Source organism: Endocarpon pusillum (genome assembly GCF_000464535.1).
Source record: "Endocarpon pusillum Z07020 unplaced genomic scaffold scaffold4879, whole genome shotgun sequence".
NCBI lineage: Eukaryota > Fungi > Ascomycota > Eurotiomycetes > Verrucariales > Verrucariaceae > Endocarpon > Endocarpon pusillum.
In genome coordinates, this window is record NW_006916469.1 from 802 (window position 1) to 21870 (window position 21069).

General features: G+C 37.9%; 1 protein-coding gene across 1 annotated transcript; it reads right to left on the reverse strand.

The window, feature by feature from the left end:
- Positions 1–2523: 2523 nt before the first annotated feature.
- EPUS_09217 (uncharacterized protein) lies at positions 2524–5786 on the reverse strand (the record flags this gene model as incomplete). Its single annotated transcript, XM_007805888.1, has 5 exons — positions 2524–3180; positions 3224–3919; positions 3976–4533; positions 4587–5015; positions 5757–5786. 5 exons carry the CDS (start codon positions 5784–5786, stop codon positions 2524–2526), a joined length of 2370 nt encoding a protein of 789 aa, XP_007804079.1.
- Positions 5787–21069: the final 15283 nt, after the last annotated feature.

Consider the following 21069-nt stretch of genomic DNA (forward strand, 5'->3'; position numbering starts at 1 on the left):
GGACACAAAATCCAAAGCCAGCTGGAGCTTGACAAGCACTACCTCGTTTTTGAAGTAAGCAGTATTGGTGGCGTTGTAGCCCGTCAGCAGACTCTGTATCTTTACTGGATCCCACAGCGTAACAGCTTCAATCTGCTTGGGAATATCTGCGGGCAGAGATGATGGCAGACTGGCCCAATGAAACAGGTCTATGAGCCTTGTTGATCGTTTCGGAAGCTTATTCCTCAGCGTTGTGTACCGATAGAGGCGTTGCCAGGTGGTGAGGGAGAGCTCTTCGATCTTCAGGGCTGCTCCGTCGTCACCCTTGAAGTCCTCGCCATGGTCATGAAGGTACACAATTTCAGGAAGTGACAGGTTGAAGCCTTCAATAGCCAAGCCAGCCTTGATCAGCTTGGTGAAGACGAGTTCGACGGAGCTCACGGACAGGGAGGGCAGAATTGACCGGCTTGAGATGCCCACCTGGGGGATGGTGGCTGTGCTCCAGCGTAGCTGATCCGGGATGATTCCGTTCAGCTGGATCTTGTATAATACGCCAGCTGTCAGGTCAACAGGCTTCGAAAACCACAAGTTTGATGGATCTTCTGACTGATCTGGGAATGCGACAGGCTGGTCATTCAGAATCATGTCCAACGGCTTCGTGTCACTGACTACAGCGAGCGTGAACTTGTCCGAGGACGGGGGAATCAGGAATCCATTCCATGCAGTAGAATCCTGGAGCGGCGCTGTTCGCAATGCCAAGAATTCTTCTAGAGCGGATCGGCTGTCGTTGACACGCAAAGCATAGAGCAGATAAGATGCCACCTCAAGAGAGAATCCGGTCGCATCTGAAATTGTAGTCTGGACAAGCTTTGTGGCAAGATGCGAGCGGAGATATGGCAGAAAGTATTTCAGAAGATAGAAGCCCTTGACCTTGATAGTATCTGCCGTATCACCTTGCAGCAAAATGGTAGCGCCATCCTCTGGGAAAATGCTCGCGAGGGTCTGCTTGTAGAACTTGGTCCCCTGGTTGATGATGCGATCCACCGCGGCAGCCCATAAGGTATTGGCAGAGAGGCCCTTTGTGGCTGCTATTTCATCGGCAGTCAATATTCCAGTGATGTTGAGCTGTGCCGTCGGTGGTTTTGCAGTCTTCTGCTCCACATACTTGACCTTGTCTGGCAGCGCTCCTGACAAGACCAGTCCAGTGGGAGCGTTGGTTGTAAAGGGAAACTGTCCACTGACGAGATCTTTGATCTTGGCGGCTAAAGAAGACTCAAACATCTGAGCAAGGATAGTGGCGATGATCTGAAGTACATCTCCACCTGTGCTCTCGATGTCTGCCTCGATCACATCCGGATATTGCTTATCAATGTCCCCTAGGCCATCATATATGGTTTTGCTGAGCCGTAAGATCTGCACGGTTGAAGGTGCCAAGGGGTGCGCAAGATTGTCATTGCCTTGGATGAGGCTAGTTCAGTTGGACAAAAGAGAAGCCGGTATCCACTATCTTTTGCCAGGACTCGAGGAGCTTTAGAGTGGTGTCTGGACTGTCGAATGGCTCTCCAAATATTCCTTTGATATCTGGTAGTGCGTCAATCTTCACGGACAGATACTTGAGGAGCTTGGAGACACGGTAGAGCTCTGAAATTGTAGCCAAAGTCAACTGATCTGGAATATTTCGCTCAGTACGGATCAAGTCAACTTCTGCTGCTTTGAGCCGCAGGGCTGTCATGATAACCCGAATGTGATCTGAAATCTTGGTGTCAGCGGTTAAGAAGTTACCATCATCGTCAGCTTGGAATACTGGATCCATGCGGATCAGATTGTGAGTAAGGAAGGTTTGGGCATATAGGGAGTTTGGACCTGAGGTCTCCATATCAGTCCAGAATACCAACAGAACCTGAATAGGAAATCCGGTAATTTCGAGCAGCTTCTTCACCGCTACCAGCTGGTGGATTGTCTCTGGGTAAATGTCTGCGATTTGTGTGGATGAACTCGTGTCGTTTTCGTACTGATCTGTCTTCTCGTGATGTGATTTGGTTGCATACACAGTGAGATTTGTTGTGTTGGTTTTCTTGATCTTCCCAAGACCAGCAATGGCAGCATCGGTATCCTCGATGCTCCAGCCCATCTTGCGAGAGAGCCTAAGGAACCGGGCCATGCGCTCATACTCTTCAGGCTGGACAGCAGATCCATCGAGATGCAGAAGACGAACCTTTTCAATGTCGCATGTATCCTGTGGTTGAGACCACGATGCTCGAACAAGGCTTTCACTGTGTGGTGGCCAGTACATGAGCACTTGTTTCTGTACTACAGCGACTGGCATGTTAATTCCTCTCCCTCGACAGGATCACTCTCATAAACATTCAACTGATAGCCATCCATCTCCAGGTTTTTCCCGGTGTGCACGTCAATTATGCGGCTGTCGACAGTCACAAAGGCAACCACAATATTTTGATCGACAACAGCGCCATCGTCCTGCAGTACTCCAATGAATTTCGGTTTCTTGACAACTTGTGTCGAGCAAGGTGCAGCTTGTGCACTTCACGCAAGGAATCTTTGAGGCTCTGCCCAGAGTCGGCCTGTTTTTGGCGGCTGGGGGCCTTCGCCCGACTCTAATACAGTGATGCATCCGATTCTTTCGAACCAGGTGTAAACCCAATTGCTCCATTCGTCGTGTCCATTACAGCAACAACAACAACGGTCATCATGCTTGGCAGCGTGGCCGTGGCATCCGCAGCCGCCAGAATCATCGTTGCTGTCTGCACATGGATCTAAGCGAACCTTTGCCCACTCGATGAGCGGGATGAGAGGCTGTGCAAAGCTGAGGAATTTGATGAGAGTTGCATATCTACGGCGCTTGTCGTGCCGTTTCTTGTCGACAAGGTAGGAGAGGAAGCGGTAGCTGAACTTGATTTTCAGCATTGTAGCCAGTGCTTTTCCCTTTGGCATATTCGGATTAACGTAGGCTGTAGACACGAGGGAAACAAGGTCTGTGTAAACGATCCCAGTACGGGGAAGGAACTGTGCCTTGACCCAGGTCAAACCCTTTTTGGGCTTCGGGCTGTCGTCTAGCAGCTCTGCTTTCGTCTCGTAGCCAAAGTATTCCCAGCTTTTGTGAAGGCGAATCTGCTGCTCGTACTTGGATCGTGATCTAGAGCAGCTGGAGCACTGACAGCCCTGGCCGCAGCCTCCTTGTTGCTGGCCAGGCGGGATGAAGGATTCGTGTGTCAGTATGACATACTCCTCCTGGGTGATCAAATTGTTCAGCATCGTAGGCACGGCTACTCTCCTCATTAGATTGGGCTGAACCAGAGTCGGCGACAAAGTTTGGTTGGAAAAGATGAAGCAACTCCGCTCGAGAAGTCTTCAGAAAGGATAGAAGCACTCGAAGAGTGTCAATAGGCAGGTGGTACGGGAGACTCAAGGGATAGACGGCTTCACGCAGCACAACATATGCTTCGGCATTGGTGTGGTGAGGCTCAGCAAGTAATTCCGCGCTAGTCTCTCCATTGACGTTGTATGCTTTGATGGTAGGAGCATACACTATGTAGGATTCCATTACTTCAAGCGCGAGGTCAATGTACGGGATCAGAGTGTTAGTGTTCTCACAGGTCAGCTGGATACATTGCAGATCAGGTCGCCTGAGCAGAAGCTGTTCCAACTGCGTGCCCTCGAGCTTGGAAGAGCCAATACGTGGGTTTCCTGTGCGTAGATTGGAGTGTCGCAAGAACTCCATCAGCTCGACAAAGTACGAAGCCGGGCTGTAGACGGAGTTGCAGTCAGAGCACTCGCAGTAGTCAATCGATCCAAACAAGCGCTCTAGATCGACCTGAGTTTTGGCAGTATTGACGACATTTTTGAAGGTCGTTATTCTGTCGTCTACCGTTTCTTTGTCTGAGATGCCGTCGATCACTCGAAGACCCGATCCCCGAATGGTCTGGAGTGTGGAGATGAGGAATCCCTCGTTGCGGACTCTCTGGGCTGTTGCATGACGGTGTATGCTCTGGCAACAACTGGATCCCCAAAAGTAGAAGAGAAGCCAGCGACAAAGGAATCTTCCGGAATTGAGGATATTTGAAGAGACGTAGTCAGATTGTTGTTCAACATGGTTGGGATAGCATCTGGAACTGGCGCCATCGTCTGGACGCGCTGGAGGGTTTTGAAATCAGACTCTACCGCTGGCTTCTGCTCATCCGCCAAAGACTTGAACACCTTGGAAGAGGCCAAAATCTCAGAGACGGGCTCTGATCTGATGTTGAATGATGGATTTTCGTCGAGAATGTCGCAAATGTGCTGGTTCGTCTCATTTGGCAGACTGGTCTCGTTGTCGAGAATCATCCGATGTACTACGGCAGTTGGCTCAGCAGCGAAAAGATTGCGCCGGAGCTGAGTTACATTTGGACCAACTTCCTCGCCGATTTCAAGCGACTTCTCTTCTGGCTGTGCAGCTGATTTGAAGGTGGATGGTTTCTGAGGCTGCTGCGTCTTCTGCACCAGAGACTGCAAAGCATTCTTGCTGAAATGCAAAGCAATTTTTCGTATACTATCTGCCTGGGGCTTTCAGTCCTTATTGCTTTGATAAATTGTAGATGACCACTGGTGACATCGACGAGAGAGTTCAGAAAACGGGCATGGGAGATTGACTGGGCATCAGCAGGCCTGCTCTGCTCCAACGCCGACAAGGCCTTTTCGACATTGCCATTCGATTCTTGGAACTGGCTCTCTAACAGCGATGCAGACGGAGCAGAGGCATCCTCCTCAGCAAGTGCCTTGAGTATGGCAACTCGCTGTTCGTTTAAGATGGGGTTATTCATGGGGGTTATCTTATGTGACGCTTGCAAAGGAAATGTAGCATGTTCTGAGCCAAAGCGAGGAGCAAGCAGCGTCTGCCAAAGCTCAACTATCTTGATACAGCTATCTTCCACGGTCAAAAGCAACAAAAAGACAAGCTGGATGAGTGCGCTCTGCAAATACATGTGGTGGTTGCGAGAGCAGGTGCCAGGTGTCAGAATCCCTGCGCATACGATACGTATCTGTTACGTATTAGCAGGATGATACATGGGTCCCCGCATGCGAAACGCACGAAACGCTCTTGTAACTTTTACGCCCTGTTATTTATGGCAGTGAGCATTGCTATACGAATTGAACGCCAAATGCTGTTTCTAAGCTGTTGCAGTGATGCGCTTCTATAGCTATTAGTGTGAGCAAATGCTCCTCTTGATATGAGTAACTCAATCAATTCAATTGGTATCTCCGTATGCTATTTGCAACAACTTCTAACACCAGGCAGCTTTCAACCACCATCTCCCCCCAAATGCAATACGAGCGTCGTCTTTCCGCCAGATAAAAACAACCGATCTGTGTCACGAGAATCTCAGGGACAACCAACTGCATCCAGTCAGAAGCCAGACCGGAATATGCAAGGATACTACGGTAGGAGGCATACTACGGGGGGGCCTGAAGTGTTGTCAGCTCAGCGCTAGTATCTTTGCTTGTAAACTCTCTCTGTACAGAGCCGCGATGCTCAAAAGAAGTTAGATGTAATGATTTGACTTATTAGAATGGATGCACACAGAACAAGCTTTATATTGACGAATCATGACACTATGTCGCTGTAATAAGAACTAGCTGTTCCTAGCACCAGACTAACAATCCTTCAGGCCCCTCCCGTAGTAATGTTTGTCAATACAGTGCTAGTAGTGACTAGTTCTCTGATCTGAGTCCACAGATAGCTAATTGGTTGTCGAAAGCTTACAACATCAAGCAGACCATACAAACGAGACCACGAACTCCAATAAATCCATATTTGGATTAGTGCTGCTTAGCCTCGCTTGTTTGGTAATTGTTTTGGTCCAAAGATACTAGTGCAGAGGTGATAAACATTATGCCTCCACCCGTAGTAATGAGTGCTGTAGAACCCAAAAATACAGTTTACGCTTATTTTGCTACGTGTGTCACCAGCGTTTTGTTACAGATTTGATACGCGTTTTGCGTTAGCCACACGTGTATTTTTAGTATCTGCGTTTCGCGCTATTTCGCTTGATATCCACTAAACCACAGTAAAATTTAATATTTATTTAATTAATCTGTATTAGAACCTAGGGTCCTTAGCGCCTGTAACCTTAATTAAAAATAAACTAATTAGATGCCTGTATAAAAACTTTATTTATAAAGAGCTAATTATATTCGGAATCATAATAAATAGTAGCAAAACTCCTTATATTTGTTATAAGGGTAGTAAATGCCTATCCTAATAACGTGATTTGTAATAAATAAGGATATTATATTTGCTACAGAACTATATAGACTATTAAATGCCTTTTCTGCTTCCTCTAGCCTTATAAAAGGCATTAATAGGTCTTTTAGAAAGGGCATTAAATAGCCTGCCTTATTTTATAATAGCTAAATTATAGACTTAATAGTAATAATAATTATCTAATTTAACTTAGAAGTACTCTTTATAGCTACCTTTTTATACTAATTTTATATATAGAGTATAGCTCTTTTAAAGTAGCCTTAAATATTATTACTATAGAATAGTTCTAGGTTTATAAAGTAGATTTTTTATAATTTCTTCTTAAAATTTTATATATAAGAGTATTAAGATATTTAGAAAGGCTTAAGCAAGTACAAAGTAAATCTTCTGAAGTAAACAAGCAAGTAACAATAAGAACAAGGCTTATAGAGCCGGAGTAAAGCTATAGCTATCCAGGGAGATAGCAGTGAAACGCGTGCGGCTCGCACGCATTAAGCATGCTCCCTAAGGGGACAGACGAACAGAGAAGGAGAAGAACACCAGGAAAGGAAAAGCTACACTAATTGGCAACAAATAAAGAAAGACTTGATAGATATTACTAAGAGTCTCAAAAAAGAAGGGGAAAACAATGGCAGAGTAGTAATAAGCAGAAGAGAGCTGGTGAAGCAGCTCAACATGATTATTAAACATGTACCGCAGGGAATACGTATAAGAAATGTAGAGGAAGGGATTAAGGCAAGGCTTGACTATATTAAAGCGCTACTAAAGACCTCTCTTAAGGCTATACCTAATCCCTAATCTTAAGGCGTAATCTAAGTAAGCATTACTATAATAAGGATATAGCTAATAAATAGTTTACTTATAACCCCTTTTATTAATTATATAATTAGGGTCTAAGTACCTTAAACAAAAGAGTTACTAAATAAGGAAATACTTAAAGAAGTTAAGAAAACAATACTAGGAGCAGCAGTAATTCAAGTAATATATAATAGTAATATTAATATATTCTTACTAATAAAAGCTACAAGAGACAAGGCATAGGCCCTTTCTTTTACTAAGGACTTTAAGATCTTTAAAAAGGACTACTAAGTCAAGATATCAAGAGTATCTTTATTAGTATTAGTAGTAGCAGAAAAGAAGGCTAATAATACGTTTTTAATATAAGCTATTTATAAAGCCTCTGAATCTATTGCTTTAGAGCTTTAGATTACAAAAATCAGATGACTTTACTTTTATAAAACGCCTGCGTAATGTATACAAGACGCATGCGAAGAGCGCGTCAAGACAAGGGGATCCCTGATAGTGGGATTCCTGACAGAAGAGATGTAACGTATAGCACTCTACAAAGGGCTAATCATGAACGCCCAGCTATTTGAAACGCGGCCGTTTGAAAAGTCCCTTTAGATTACATGATGCTTCAAGTGCTAGCAGTAGGGTCACACTTAATACGCATACAGGAAGCAGGCACACTACGCACAATGTGCGGGTCAACATACCACGTTAGAGTGTATGACTAAGAGAGTCTTATGTGCCAACTACAGTAAGCAGCACAGGGCATAGCAGAGCCGGGCATACCTGTCCTACTAATTGTATCACAAAGGTATCTAGCGCAGACGAATCACACTATACACACAGGCGTATAGTATATATATAGCTATAGCACATAATATAAGCGCAGAAACGAAATAGCTAGCCTTAGGCTAATAAGTATAAGGTAATAAGTAAACGCTAATCTTATATAAAAGGACAAGAGCCTAGTCCTTTAATATAAATAATAACTAACGCTATACTAAATAACTTACTTATATTAAGTAAGCAATAAGAAGCTCCTTCTAACAAAGGCTTATTATTAATTAGAATAATACATCTATATTATAAGCGAGAAGCATAATAATCACAGATATAAGTAATACTGACCTAAGCCTAAATAAACTATAGGCTCTTAGTTATCTAATATAACTATAGTAATAGCAACTTATAAGAGAGCTACGCCTTCTTTAATAACTTTATATAACCTTAAGTCCTAGCAATTTAAAAGCTAATTTTTAATAAATATACTTAGTTTATTTACTGCTTTAAGCCTTATAAACTAGCCTATAAAGCCTGCCCTAAAACCAGGGTATGCTTTATAATAAGGTGAGACGTAAGTATAACAAATTAGAAGCGAAAGCAGTACAGCCTAAATATAATAAGTCTGGCCTTAATTATTTAAAATAGTAAGCTAATAATTCTGAACATGTATAATCTAAGAGTAGGCGAACTATATATATATAAATAAAGACATATAGTCTATACCTTTAGTAAGATTAAGAAAGAGGTCTTATTACTAAGAGACTTTAACACTTATTACCCTGCTTAAAGAGGTACTAGTACTATATATAAATAAGGTGTAAATCACTTGCTTAATAAAGCTAATCGCTGTAATCTTAGACTGCTAACCTTAAGAAGAGAGGCAATCTAAAGAAGAGGCATCTATAGCTTAGTAATTAACCTTATATTTATGTTATAAGTACTAAGTAATTAAGTAACCTTCTACAGCCTAGAAGAGCGTTAGGCTCTACTACAAGATCACATCTCTATTAGAATAGATCTAGATATCTAAGCGCTATAAGGATCATTAGCAAAACATATATGATTTATACTTATAAAGCTAGACAGGAAAGACCTTATAAAAGTACTGTATTAAACTTAATAGAATTAGATAAAGAGCCTACTGCAAAGCATCTAAGAAGCCTTAGAGACCTTACTATTATAATACTGCCTTAGAGCTAGACTAGTTAAGAATACGTCTAAGTTAGTCTCCTAAAGCTAGCATACTATTAGTATACATAAAGCATATAAGACATAAGTATATTACTACTTACGAACAAAAAGACCTTTATAGCTTTAGATGCTCTTCTCTAAGGAGCTAAAGAAGGAGATATAGCAGATATTAAGAGTAAACTAGAGACGCCTAGTTAATAACTTAACTAATACTAAGAAACAATAAAGGAATAACAGGCTTTAGAGCTTTTCTAATAGAGTAGACAAGTAGTAAGAAAGCTATACACTGACCTTTATATCCTTGCTCTACAGCAGAATAAGAAAGGCGAGCTAACTATATCAGATAACAAAAGGGCTTAAATCCTGACAGAGAGAAATTCTTCCCGGCACCCCTAGTAAGCCTTATAAATCCCTTGCGGCCTATATATATGACTCAGGCGAACTAGATATTAGTACTTAATAGTTTTGTCTTAGCAGAGAAAGTACTAGCAGTAATTAATAGGCTCCTAAGCAGGAAGGCTATAAGGCCAGATGATATTCTAAACAAGGTCCTTAAGGGAATCGCCTTAGAAATCACAGCTAGACTAGCATATAACATTTATATAGCCTTTATATATAGTACGCTTCTAATATAGTATAAGGAATCAACTATAATAGTCCTGCATAAAGAGGGCAAGAAGGATTACTTACTACCTAGTAGCTATAGGCTAATTGCCTTAAAGAATATACTAGCAAAGATTATTAAGAAGGTTCTTGCGACTCGCCTAAGTAATATAGCGGAATAATACTCTCTACTCCTCTAGACCTAGATAAGGGCAAGAAGAGACAGATTTATAGCTTCTATAATAGGCCTGTTAATATCAGAAAGTATAGTCTTAATATTAAGCCTAGACCTCTTAAGGGCCTTTAACAATATTCTTTATAATAAGCTACTAGATATCCTTAGGCAAAAGGGCCTTCTAGATTAGCTTATCTAAGTAGTTATATACTTTTTATATATAAGGCATATATATATTATATATATAGGGTATAAAAGCGACTAGATTAAGACTAATATAGGCATTCTATAAGGTTTTTCTCTCTTACTAATCTTGTTCTTATTCTTTATATCTAGTCTACTAGAATAGTTTTAAAACCTAAAAAAAAGAACGCTAGAATTTAGCTTTATAGATAATACTTACTTAATATTAAGATATCTTGTTAGAGGCGCTTAGGAATCAGAAGAGAATAACAAGCTTGTAAAGAGCTAATACACAGGTTTAGTCTTTTTGCAGACATGATAATTCTGTAAGAATCTCCTGACTAATATGTATCTATTTGAGATGTAGTACCTACTATTCGCGATAGCCTTTCTTGTCTTTGTATACAGCCTAAGTGCCTAGTCTCCTTACTCTTGTAGATCTCTTAAATCATATCTGTCACTATTACTACTAATACTACCAGTTTTTCTCTGTACTATAGCACTTCTTTCTTATCTTCATAATTTTGAATGTTATACCCAAATATTTTCTTCTTTAGGTTCTCTATTCGTTTCTCTATCCTAATTGTATTGAACGTCTTATTAATCTAATTCTCTTTCTCTATCCTCTTTCAGAGCAGCAAATCTTCCTTCTTTAGCAACGTCTACACTACTAAGATCTTTAGGTCGTCTTTTACCTCCTTAGATAGTATATCTGATTGCAGAAGAGTCTAATACAGATTAGGATCCTCTTTTGCTCTTAGGATCTTAGTTTCTCTTTAAGTTAATACGTTAGCTTTTCTGTTAGTAGCTCTTAAGCGATATCTAATCTTAAAGTTGTATTAAGATAACAACTCCGCCTAGTGTGCTTGCTAATATATTAGCTTCTTTATTAATATAAAATACTCTAGAGCCTTATAATCTGTAAGTATTTAGACAAGATCCTTTTTTAATAAGTGTAATTCTAGTAATTATTCCTTAAAATAACAGATAATAGCTAGTAATTCCTTATTATAAATCGTGTAATTATACTTTATTAGTGCTATACTTATTAAGAAGAATGCTATAGGATAGAATTCTTTATTCTTCCCTTATTATAAGAGCACTCTACTAACTATATAGTCGCTTGCGTTACACTTTATAATTGTCTTTTTCTTAAGATCAAAATAAGTAAGGACTAGCTTCTTTGAAACAAGGTCCTTCAGGGCCTAGAACGCCTTAGTATAGTAGTCATCCTAGGTGTGCCTTATATCTTTCTTTAATAGGTTATTTAGTAGCCTTGCTACCTTGCTAAATTCTAAGCAGAATTATTAATAGAAGTTAATAAACCCTAGGAATCTCTGTATTGCGCAGATATCTCCTAGGTTAGGTTTCTCTTACTCCTAAATAACTTGTACACGTTCTAGATCTATCTAAATGCCCTCTAAAGTCACAATCAATCTAAGATACTTTATTGACTACGTATAGAACTCGCTTTTCTTGATGTTAGCCTAAATATCACTTTTATAGAGAATCTGTAAGACCTCCTATATATATTACTTATGTTCTTCTCTTAATTAGCTGAAGATTAAGATGTTATCTAGGTATAGTATAATAAATTTTCTAAGCATCTTTATAAATTTCTTATTTATAAAGTGTTAGAACGTTATTAGCGCAGAGGTTAATCCAAATAATAATACCCTATATTAGTAGTTGCTATATATAGTGTTAAATATAATAAGTTTATAGTCCTTCTTAATTATTAAACGAATCTAGTAATATATTTATTAAATATCTAGCTTAGAGAAGACTATAGCTTTTCTAAGAAGACTTATAGTCTTATTAATCTAAGGGATGATATAACTATTCTTTTTTGTAATATTTTAAATCCTTAAAATTAATACAGAAATAGAGTCCCCTTTAAGGTTTCTATACTAGAAGAATTAGTAATGCGAATAAGGTAGTGCTTAATTTAATAAATCCCTTCTTAAGATGCTCTTTAATATATTTCTTAATCATCTTAAGCTCATTTAGGCTTATATTCTATATAAGGGCTGCGTTTAAGGCAGTTCAGCATCTGCTTCTAGTTTGATCTTGTAGTCATATTCCTCCTTATGCTTTAGAAGAGTATTAGAAGCCTCCTTTGAGAAGACATCTGCAAATTCTTGAAATTCTACTAGAAGAACCTCTTTTGGATCTGGTTCTAGCTAAATCTATTTCTTAATATATTTATTTATATCCTCTATTATAATAGCAAACATTTCTGCATTAGGGGTGATTAATAATTGCTTGAATACTATAATACTTACAGGCTTAGTGCTGTACTAGGCTGCCCTAGCCTCCTTAATCTTCCTTCTATAGGTAATAGCTATAGTTGTCCTGCTACTTAAAGTCTTCTTTATCTTAATAAGGTGTAAAGGTTATGAAATAGTTAGGGCTGTTTTAGAACGCTTAAGAATCTTTGTTATCTGTAATAACAATACCCTAATCAGGTTAGCCTAAAATTTGGCTATATATATATAGCTAAATTCGTTATATAGCTTCTTTATTAGCTTTTTCTCTGCTGCTTACTCCTTAGCCCTAGGCTTATTACTCTAACTCTTATAGTTCTACTAGAATATAAGTTACTTTTTATAATTATAATCTCTTATAAATTTTACTAACAAATTCTTAAGATCTAGAATACAGCTATATAGCCTTATTTACTTCTTCCCTAAGATTATAAAGTATATCGCCTTTGTTACATAAAAGATCTATAATCCTTATTAGTGTTTACTAATATGTATAAGCAAATAAAGGGCCTAAAAGATAAATTAATAAATCTTACTAGCAAAATTAGAAATAGGAATAAGTTTAGCTAGATCTATTATATTAATCTATAACCTTTTACAAAGTTATTCTGCTAATTAATAATCTATAATTACGCTTAACTAACATCTTATATCTAATAGTACTAATACTATTAATCTTTCTCTCCTCTTCCTAATGCTAATATTAACCAGAAATAAAGCCTTGAAATTACCCTCTATTATTATAATAAGGATCCCTATAGCTTCTTTATTAGTTATACTGCTAAGCCCGCTTATAATGTCTTAGTAGCAGGTAGCTCTTTTCCTAATTACTTTTATGCCTAAGAGTAATCCTTTATATAGTGTCCTATTTTCTTGTAATAGTAGCACTTTACTATAGATATATTTTGTAAAAGTTATAGCTTAAGCACTAACTTCTTCTTCTTTGCTATTAGTTTACTAGCAGACTATCAGGTGTTAGGAACTAAAGACTTTGCTAGTATATTAGTGCTAACTACTAGTTTATTTAAAGTAATATATTAATTATTTATATTAATATATATTAGGTCTGTAATTATCTCCTAAATTAACGTATATTTATAAAGAATATTTACTTGCTTTAGATTATTTCAAATCTTGTCTTAAAGGTCTATAATCTGATTATAATTAAGAGCGAAACTTCTAAGAAGGTTTATCCTTAAAAATCTCTGGATAGGGCAGCTTCTCTGTCTTTATACTAAGTACTATTAAGGGGCTCGGAGTCACTTTTAATAAGGCCTGCCTTTAAGGCAGCGACTCTTATTTCATTAAAGTCTCTAATAGAGATTCCACTTAAACTTACGGCTTGAATTACTATAATCTTGTTATAGAGATTCTAGATAATCTCTTCCTTGTCACAGAGTTAATCCTTTAGAGCCTTAATCTTAATACTAGTGCCTCTATCAAGGTCTTAGTATCTTTCTTCTTAAGTTTCCTTCTCCTAAAGGACTTCTTGATACTTAGCCTCCTTTTCTAGACAAAGGGCTCTTTCTCTTCCTTATAAGCAGCTGCTAATATTAGTATAAATGCTGCTACATGTGTCTGATTCTTGTTGATTAGTGTTATAAAGGCTGAAAGAGCTAATGGATTATCTGTTACTCTTTCTGCATATTCGATTAATACGCACAAGGCATCTTAATCTGTAAGAGGGGCTTTGTCTAGGCTCTGTCTCTAGTTGCTTAAGGAAGGATAACGAACTTCGTTACTCTCCCTTCTCTCTATTTAATTATAAATCATCTTAACTTAATAGTTCTTAAATCTTTATATAGTATAAGATATTTATATTAAATAGACCTTATATTACTCTTAAAGCAACAACTTTTTTATATAATTAAATAATCCTAGATAGGTTCTTTAATAGCTGTACTATCTATATGAGAGTTTTGTATCATCTCTTAAAATAGCAAGTAAGTATTAAGTTTACGTTTACTATAATAGCTTAGAACTAAAATAAATTAATAGTTTATAAATTACTAAAACGTAAGCTAAGGAATCTATTTATAGTGTGGCTAGCACTTTACTCTATATACTCCTTTATTAAACACAAGGGGTGCTAAAAGTCAATCTGTGCAAAGAATCTGACAGAGTATCTATAAGGCTAGAAGTAGTAACTTCCCTTTAGAGGAGATTATACTTCCTTAAAAGGGTTATATTAATCTCTTATTCTATAGTACTTATATAGGGAGCCATGTGCTGTACAGATGCCTTTATTAGCCGCATAATAGCTTAATAGCAAGAGTTCCGCATACTGTTATAAATACGCTATTAGTACTGTTATCTGAGTGCTGCTATCCGAGTATATAGCTAGTCCTGTGTCTTTCCTGCGCTATAGCAAAGGAGATATTCTATCTATTATATATCAAGCTTATTATTAAGGCTAGAGATCTATAAATAGTATTATTAGATAGCTCTAAAAGAGATCTACTCTAATATATATTTTTTAGATTAATAAGGCTTTTATTAATAAGGAAACTAAAAAAAAGGTAAAAGAGTATTAGTTTTTAAAAATAACTTTGAAAATAACTTTATTATTAAAAAGGATATAACTTTATAAGTAAAATATTATATTTATCTATTTTAATAAAAATAGATATAATAATAATGGATACTTATACTTAGTTAGTCAACTTTATACAAGAGTTAATTTAAGCGTAAGAAGACACTTACAGAGGTCTTTAAGAAGCAGTATTATAATATAACGTTTGGCTCTTACTTAATCCTATTCTGTATCTCTGCTTATACAGGCAATAGCAATATAACGCGTCTACCACTAAAGGAGACACGTTAGCAACACAAAACAAACACATTACACTTAATCTGTTAGGGAAGTAAGACCAGACTAGTGATCTAGTTATATAACTAGAACGCGTTAAAAAAGCGCTAATATAGCTAGCCCTAAAGAACTATCTTAAAGAAAAAGCTATAGTTATATATAGACGTTACATAATAAAGCTTTACAAAGCCCTCTACTAAGCTTATTACTAAGAAATCTTAACTAGCTAATTAAACAATCATAGAAACCACAAAAATAGTTATATAATTTATAAGTAATTAAAAAAAGGACAGAATTAACAAACTATCTATAAAAGAAATTATAAAGATAGTTAATAAAGAACAAAATAATCTAAAGAAAAAAGAATATATTATAATAGTATAAAAGCTATTAAATAAGGAAATTACTCTTTATATAAATAATGCAGAGTCTTATATAAGACTTTAAAATAATATAATTTAAATAAAAGCCTTAGGCCCTTATGCTTAAGTAAAGACTAGAATATATAAAGTTCTACTTAAGTCTATATAGATTAAAACGCCAGACCCATTTCCCTCTCCTCAGGGTAACGATCTTCGTCATGTCGAGGCATGTGTTCAGTGAGAGCGAAGACTTCCATCCGCTGAGCAACCGCAGCTTCCACCAGTTAAGAAGAACTTCTATAAAAAGTAAGTATAACTATATAATCTTAGAGTTAATATACCTAAAAATGACTAACAAGGTCATCTAAAAAGGACTAATTTATAATATAAAGACTAGAATATATAAAGTTCTGCTTAAGTCTATATAAATTAAAATGAATTAGAATAAGCAAGAAACTACTAACAAAATAAAATAAGAAAACATAAGAACGTTTCTAATATTAAAGATTATATGCCTAAGATAGTTAAGAAGAACTTCTATAAAAAGTAAGTATAACTATATAATCTTAGAGTTAATATACCTAAAAATGACTAACAAGGTCATCTAAAAAGGACTAATTTATAATATAGAGTTTAAATTAATTATATAATATAATAAGAAACTATAGATTTATTAATATTACTAATACTAGGGCTTTAGATACCTTATTACTTACTATTAAAGAGAGTAGACTTATAAATACTACACTAGCCTTTACTTTAAAGGTTATAAGGCATAATTATTAATATGCCTAGTCTAAGAAAAAGAATAAGCAAAGATAAGATTTAATTACTAAGAATAAGAAACTATAGATTTATTAATATTACTAATGCTAGGGCTTCAGATACCTTACTACTTACTATTAAAGAGTAAACCTATAGATACTATATAAGAAACTACAAAATAAAGACATGTCTTAAGAAGATAAATCAGAAGGCTATATAATATAGCCTTTACTTTAAAGGTTATAAGGCATAATTATTAATATGCCTAGTCTAAGAAAAAGAATAAGCAAAGATAAGATTTAATTACTAAGATAAGGCTTAGAGATTTATATATATAACTATAAATAAAGAGCCCCCCCTTTTCTTTGTCACAGCTGTTATGCTTATCAGCCGCTAGCGCTAGGGCCGTCGGGTATTAATTAGTACTACGCATTAGTAAGAGGCATGCTCGCTATATAGGGGCGACCCTAGTGCCATCCTCGTTAGCTCTATAGTCTTAGGATAGCACTCAACATGGGCTGAAGATCTCGCGCACTCGTCGCTTGCTTCCAACGTGACACGTGACATTATCCTAAGACTTCCCTTTGACTGGAAACGGTCGTTAAACTATCGACTGCAAGAGATCTGTATCTCTGGACCCGTCGCCAGCTCATTCTGGGTCGGTGTTGACATTCGAGGTCGGACTCGAGTTTAAAGCAAGCCTCTCTGACACCCTCTGTGCCCCTGACGAGGTTAAAGAAGATAAGGAGATTTGGACCTCCGAATTCAAATAAGCGGGATCCTTGTACCTAGTAAGTAAAAGAATAGGGCGCCCTATACGCATATATATGATGACTCTGTGGTTAAGGCAGAGTATAAACATAGGGTCGACATACTCTAGAGCTGTCGGATAGCTGCCCTGTTTAAAAAGGCCACTAACCTTTTCCCTATCTTGACAATCACGACCCTCTTTAAGGTCCTGTCGCCTTTCCTCTTTTGACTTATGTAATACTCTGTTAGAGCCAGGCTACGTATTAATAAGATGACACTAACTAGTGACTAGTTACTAATACATAAGAACGTAAGGGCAGCCTCTTAGACCGCATTTAATATAGCTGCCTTTGACTTATCTAGCCTGGCTAGGACTGATAACCTTGTTCCCCTTGCTAAGAATAACTACCTTAATCTTATCTTATCTTTTAACCTTTCTGATCCCCTTGCTAGAGTAGCTTAGCTAAGAGTAATTATACTAGCTAATCTTTAATATCTGGTATTAACGTTATTCTAGCTAAGCTACAGCAACAAGGAGTGTAAGAGCAAGCTCTGATCAACTAGACGGCTGAGAGGGTCGCCTTAAAGCTAGTGAAAACGGCAAATACTAACGCTGACTTAGCCCACTAAATTTCAGAGTACGTTACACAGCTTGCTGCTACCGGCCAGGAGTTAGAGAAACAGAACGCGGCCTTGTAAGAACAAAATATGACTTTGCAGGAACAAATTGCTGACCTAACACAGAGCAGCTGACTCGTCATCAGGCGTCTGTGCGTCAGGCGCCTGCCTCCTTGATGTCCTTTGTATATTCCAATCCATATGCGGAGATAGTGGCCAGCTCGCGACGGAAGGCCACTCCTACAGACCCTCTTCTAAAGGTGGCGTACCTCAAACCTGTCATTAACCTTCTTCTCGTCACCTCTTCTAAGGCCTATTCTGACACAAGCGCAGGATTATCGCCCTTGTAAGACCGGCTCTTATAAGCTAGGAAGCAAGAGAGCCGGCACAGAGCCCCCTAGGTACTTCTCTCCCGCCTCCTGCTATTAAGGATCTCTGCAAAAGTACTCCTAAGACCTTTAGCGGCCTGAGTGGCCTTAAGGATATTCTGGTCTCGAAGATTAGATTTATAAGACTTGCTCTCTCATTAGCCCTTTCTCTTAGGACGACTCACAAGTTATGAGATTTGTTACTAGCCTTATAAAGAGCCCTGCTAGAGACTACATCCGCAAGCGCCTTAAACCAATGTCACTATACTCTCTATTTAGACGCCTAAGGAGATCTTCACTATCATAAAGCAAGCCTTCAGAGAAAGTAACGCGCTACGCTAACAACGTGCCAAGGCGGCTTATGCCGCCCTACGCCAGAGTGACCGACCATTTGACGCTTTCTAGGCCGACTTCACGCGTTTGGCGTCACAGATCAGCAAGTCTAGCCAGGATCAGTATAAGGACCTGCAGGAAAAGATGTCTGCCGAACTCCTTCGCAAGATAGGGGATCAGACTTTCTACAACGCCGGCACTATGGCTCATTAGGTCATGAAGTAAGAGAACCGGCTTATACTAATTTGTAGAAAAGAGAGAGAAGAAGAGCGAATCCGCAACCGTGCTCGACCCAACAGCCTGAGGCCTGACACCAGGCGCCCAGAAGCCAGGACTACGCCAGGTAAGGCGTATCCGTTCTCTTTGGCCCTGACAGCAGGCCCACCATGACGCTCTCTTACTCCTTCTCCCGGCCAGGCCACTAATTCAAAATCAAAGTGCGTGGGTTTTAAGAAGAATAATACAGTAACTTGTTTCTACTGCAACAAGCCTGGCCATATAAAACCTGACTGCCCTGACCTTTATGTCAGTAAGATCGAAGAGGTAGAATCTGACTTCAGAGATGAGTCCTCTAGCCCTGATGAGGAATCTGCAGAGTCGGAAAACGAGATGCCCTAGGCGAAATCGCAGCCTTAGGCTATCACGAGAGCGTACCTGTCAGGCTTGACCAGCTTGTTAGAGGGCCATCTCTCATCGTGGCATTCGATCTCAAGGGTGCAGACAACAAGGTTCTTTATCTTTGTGCTTTAGTAGACAGTGGAGCCAACGCGTATATTCTGATTGACAAGAAGATCGCTCAGGCCGCCCCTTAACAGCTTGATGTCCCTCTCGTTCCTTTAGAGAGGGCTATCCCACTAGTTGGATTTGACAGTCAGCCTAGCAGGCTAATCAACTATCTGCTTCTTGCTACAGCCCGGATTTATAGCCGCACTCTTACTAATATCCTGCTCTTAGCTGCTAACCTTAGCTCTTATAATGTTATTCTATGGCACATTTTTTTTTATTAGCACGATATCCTGCCAGATTATAAGAGGAATAAGATATATTAGCTAAAGGATTACTAAGTACAGAAATAATACGACGCTTATAGAGATAGGCTATTTGAGGAGGATATTTGATGTCGTAGCCCTAAAGTCAGCTCTAATGATGCTAGCAAGACTAGAACTTGGTTTCAGAAATCTGTATAAGAACAGCGTCAGCATTATTAATGTCGCAAAGCGGAGCTTGAGTTACCTCTCTCTAATGAAGCTGACAAGAGCCTTAGTCCTGACTCTAATCTAGATAAGGCTGACACTAACAACAAGATGATCTCTGTAAATCTTATAGGCGCTGCAGCCTTTTGTATCAGCAGCAAGCAGGATAGCGTGATACTAGGGACGGTTACATTAGATAGCATCGATCATGAGCTTCAGAAACAAGGCCGCCCTGCTCTCTGTCAAGTCAGTCAAGTTCAGGTAACTAATAACGACAAACAGGATGCTCTTAGTGACCTTAGACCTCGTTCTAATGATCTTGAGTCTATCCTCAGCCATCTTCCTCTGTATCTCTGTGACTAAGCAGCCGCCTTCTCGAGAATAGCTGCAGATACTCTGCCTCAGTATCGTCTGTTCGACTACAAGCTATGCTTCAACAAGGAACCAGAGATGAAGGCGTTGCATCTGTACAAGATGTTAACTCAAGAGCTCACAGCTATAAGAGAGTATCTAATAGAGAACTTACGTAAAGGATTCATTCGCCCGTCATCTTCCTCTTTCTCGTCACCTATTTTATTCGTCAAGAAGAAGAACAAGGATCTTAGATTTTGTATTAATTACAGAAGTCTAAATAAACTTACAAAGAAAGATAGATATCCTTTGCCTTTAATCTCCGAGACCTTGTTACAGTTAGCTTAAGTAATAATCTTTATAAAGCTTAATATCTGTTATATATTTAATTATATTAAAATAGACCCTGACTTAATCTATTAAGCGTTATTTTAAATAACTTATAAAGCATTTAAGCTAGTTATTCTCTCTTTTAGCCTTTATAATAGTCTAGCTATCTTTTAGCGTTATATTAATTCCGTTTTTATAAACTATTTTAGTATCTTTTATATAGTATATATTAATAATATCTTAATCTTCTTAAAAAATAAGAAGGAGCATTAATAGCATGTTTGTTAAGTTATAATAAAGCTATATACTATAAGTCTATATATAGATATCAAGAAATATAAGTTCGAAGTTACTTATATCATATTCTTAAGATATATTATTATAGACTACAGAGTAAAGGTTAACCTAAGTAAGACTAAGATTATTCATAATTAGGAACCTCTTACAACAAGAAGAGATGTATAATTGTTCCTTAGGTTTTATAACTTCTACTAAATATTTATTAAAGGATATAGGCGTATCGCTAGGTCTCTCAGCAATCTAATAAGAAAGGATGCTATACTAAGATTTTAATTAGATGAGACTTAGCTTAACGCTTTCTGTATGCTATAACGTAAGTTGCTCTCACCTCTTATTCTCACGTACTTTAAATCAAAACGTGAGACTTAAATAAAAACGGACTGCTCTAATAAAGCCGCAGCTAGCGTATTAATATAACTTGATCCTTCTGACTCAAAGTAGCATCTTATCGCTTTCTTTTCTACTATACTTAAAGGAGCAGAATACTATTATAAGATCTATAATAAGGAGATATTTATAGTCGTCTTAGCCCTTAAAGAATAGCGAGCTGAACTAACTAATCTTGATATGTTTTTTATTATAACAGACTACAAGACCCTTAAGTATTTTAGTATTAAACGCCTTTTTAATAAGTAACAAATTTGATAAATAAATATTCTTT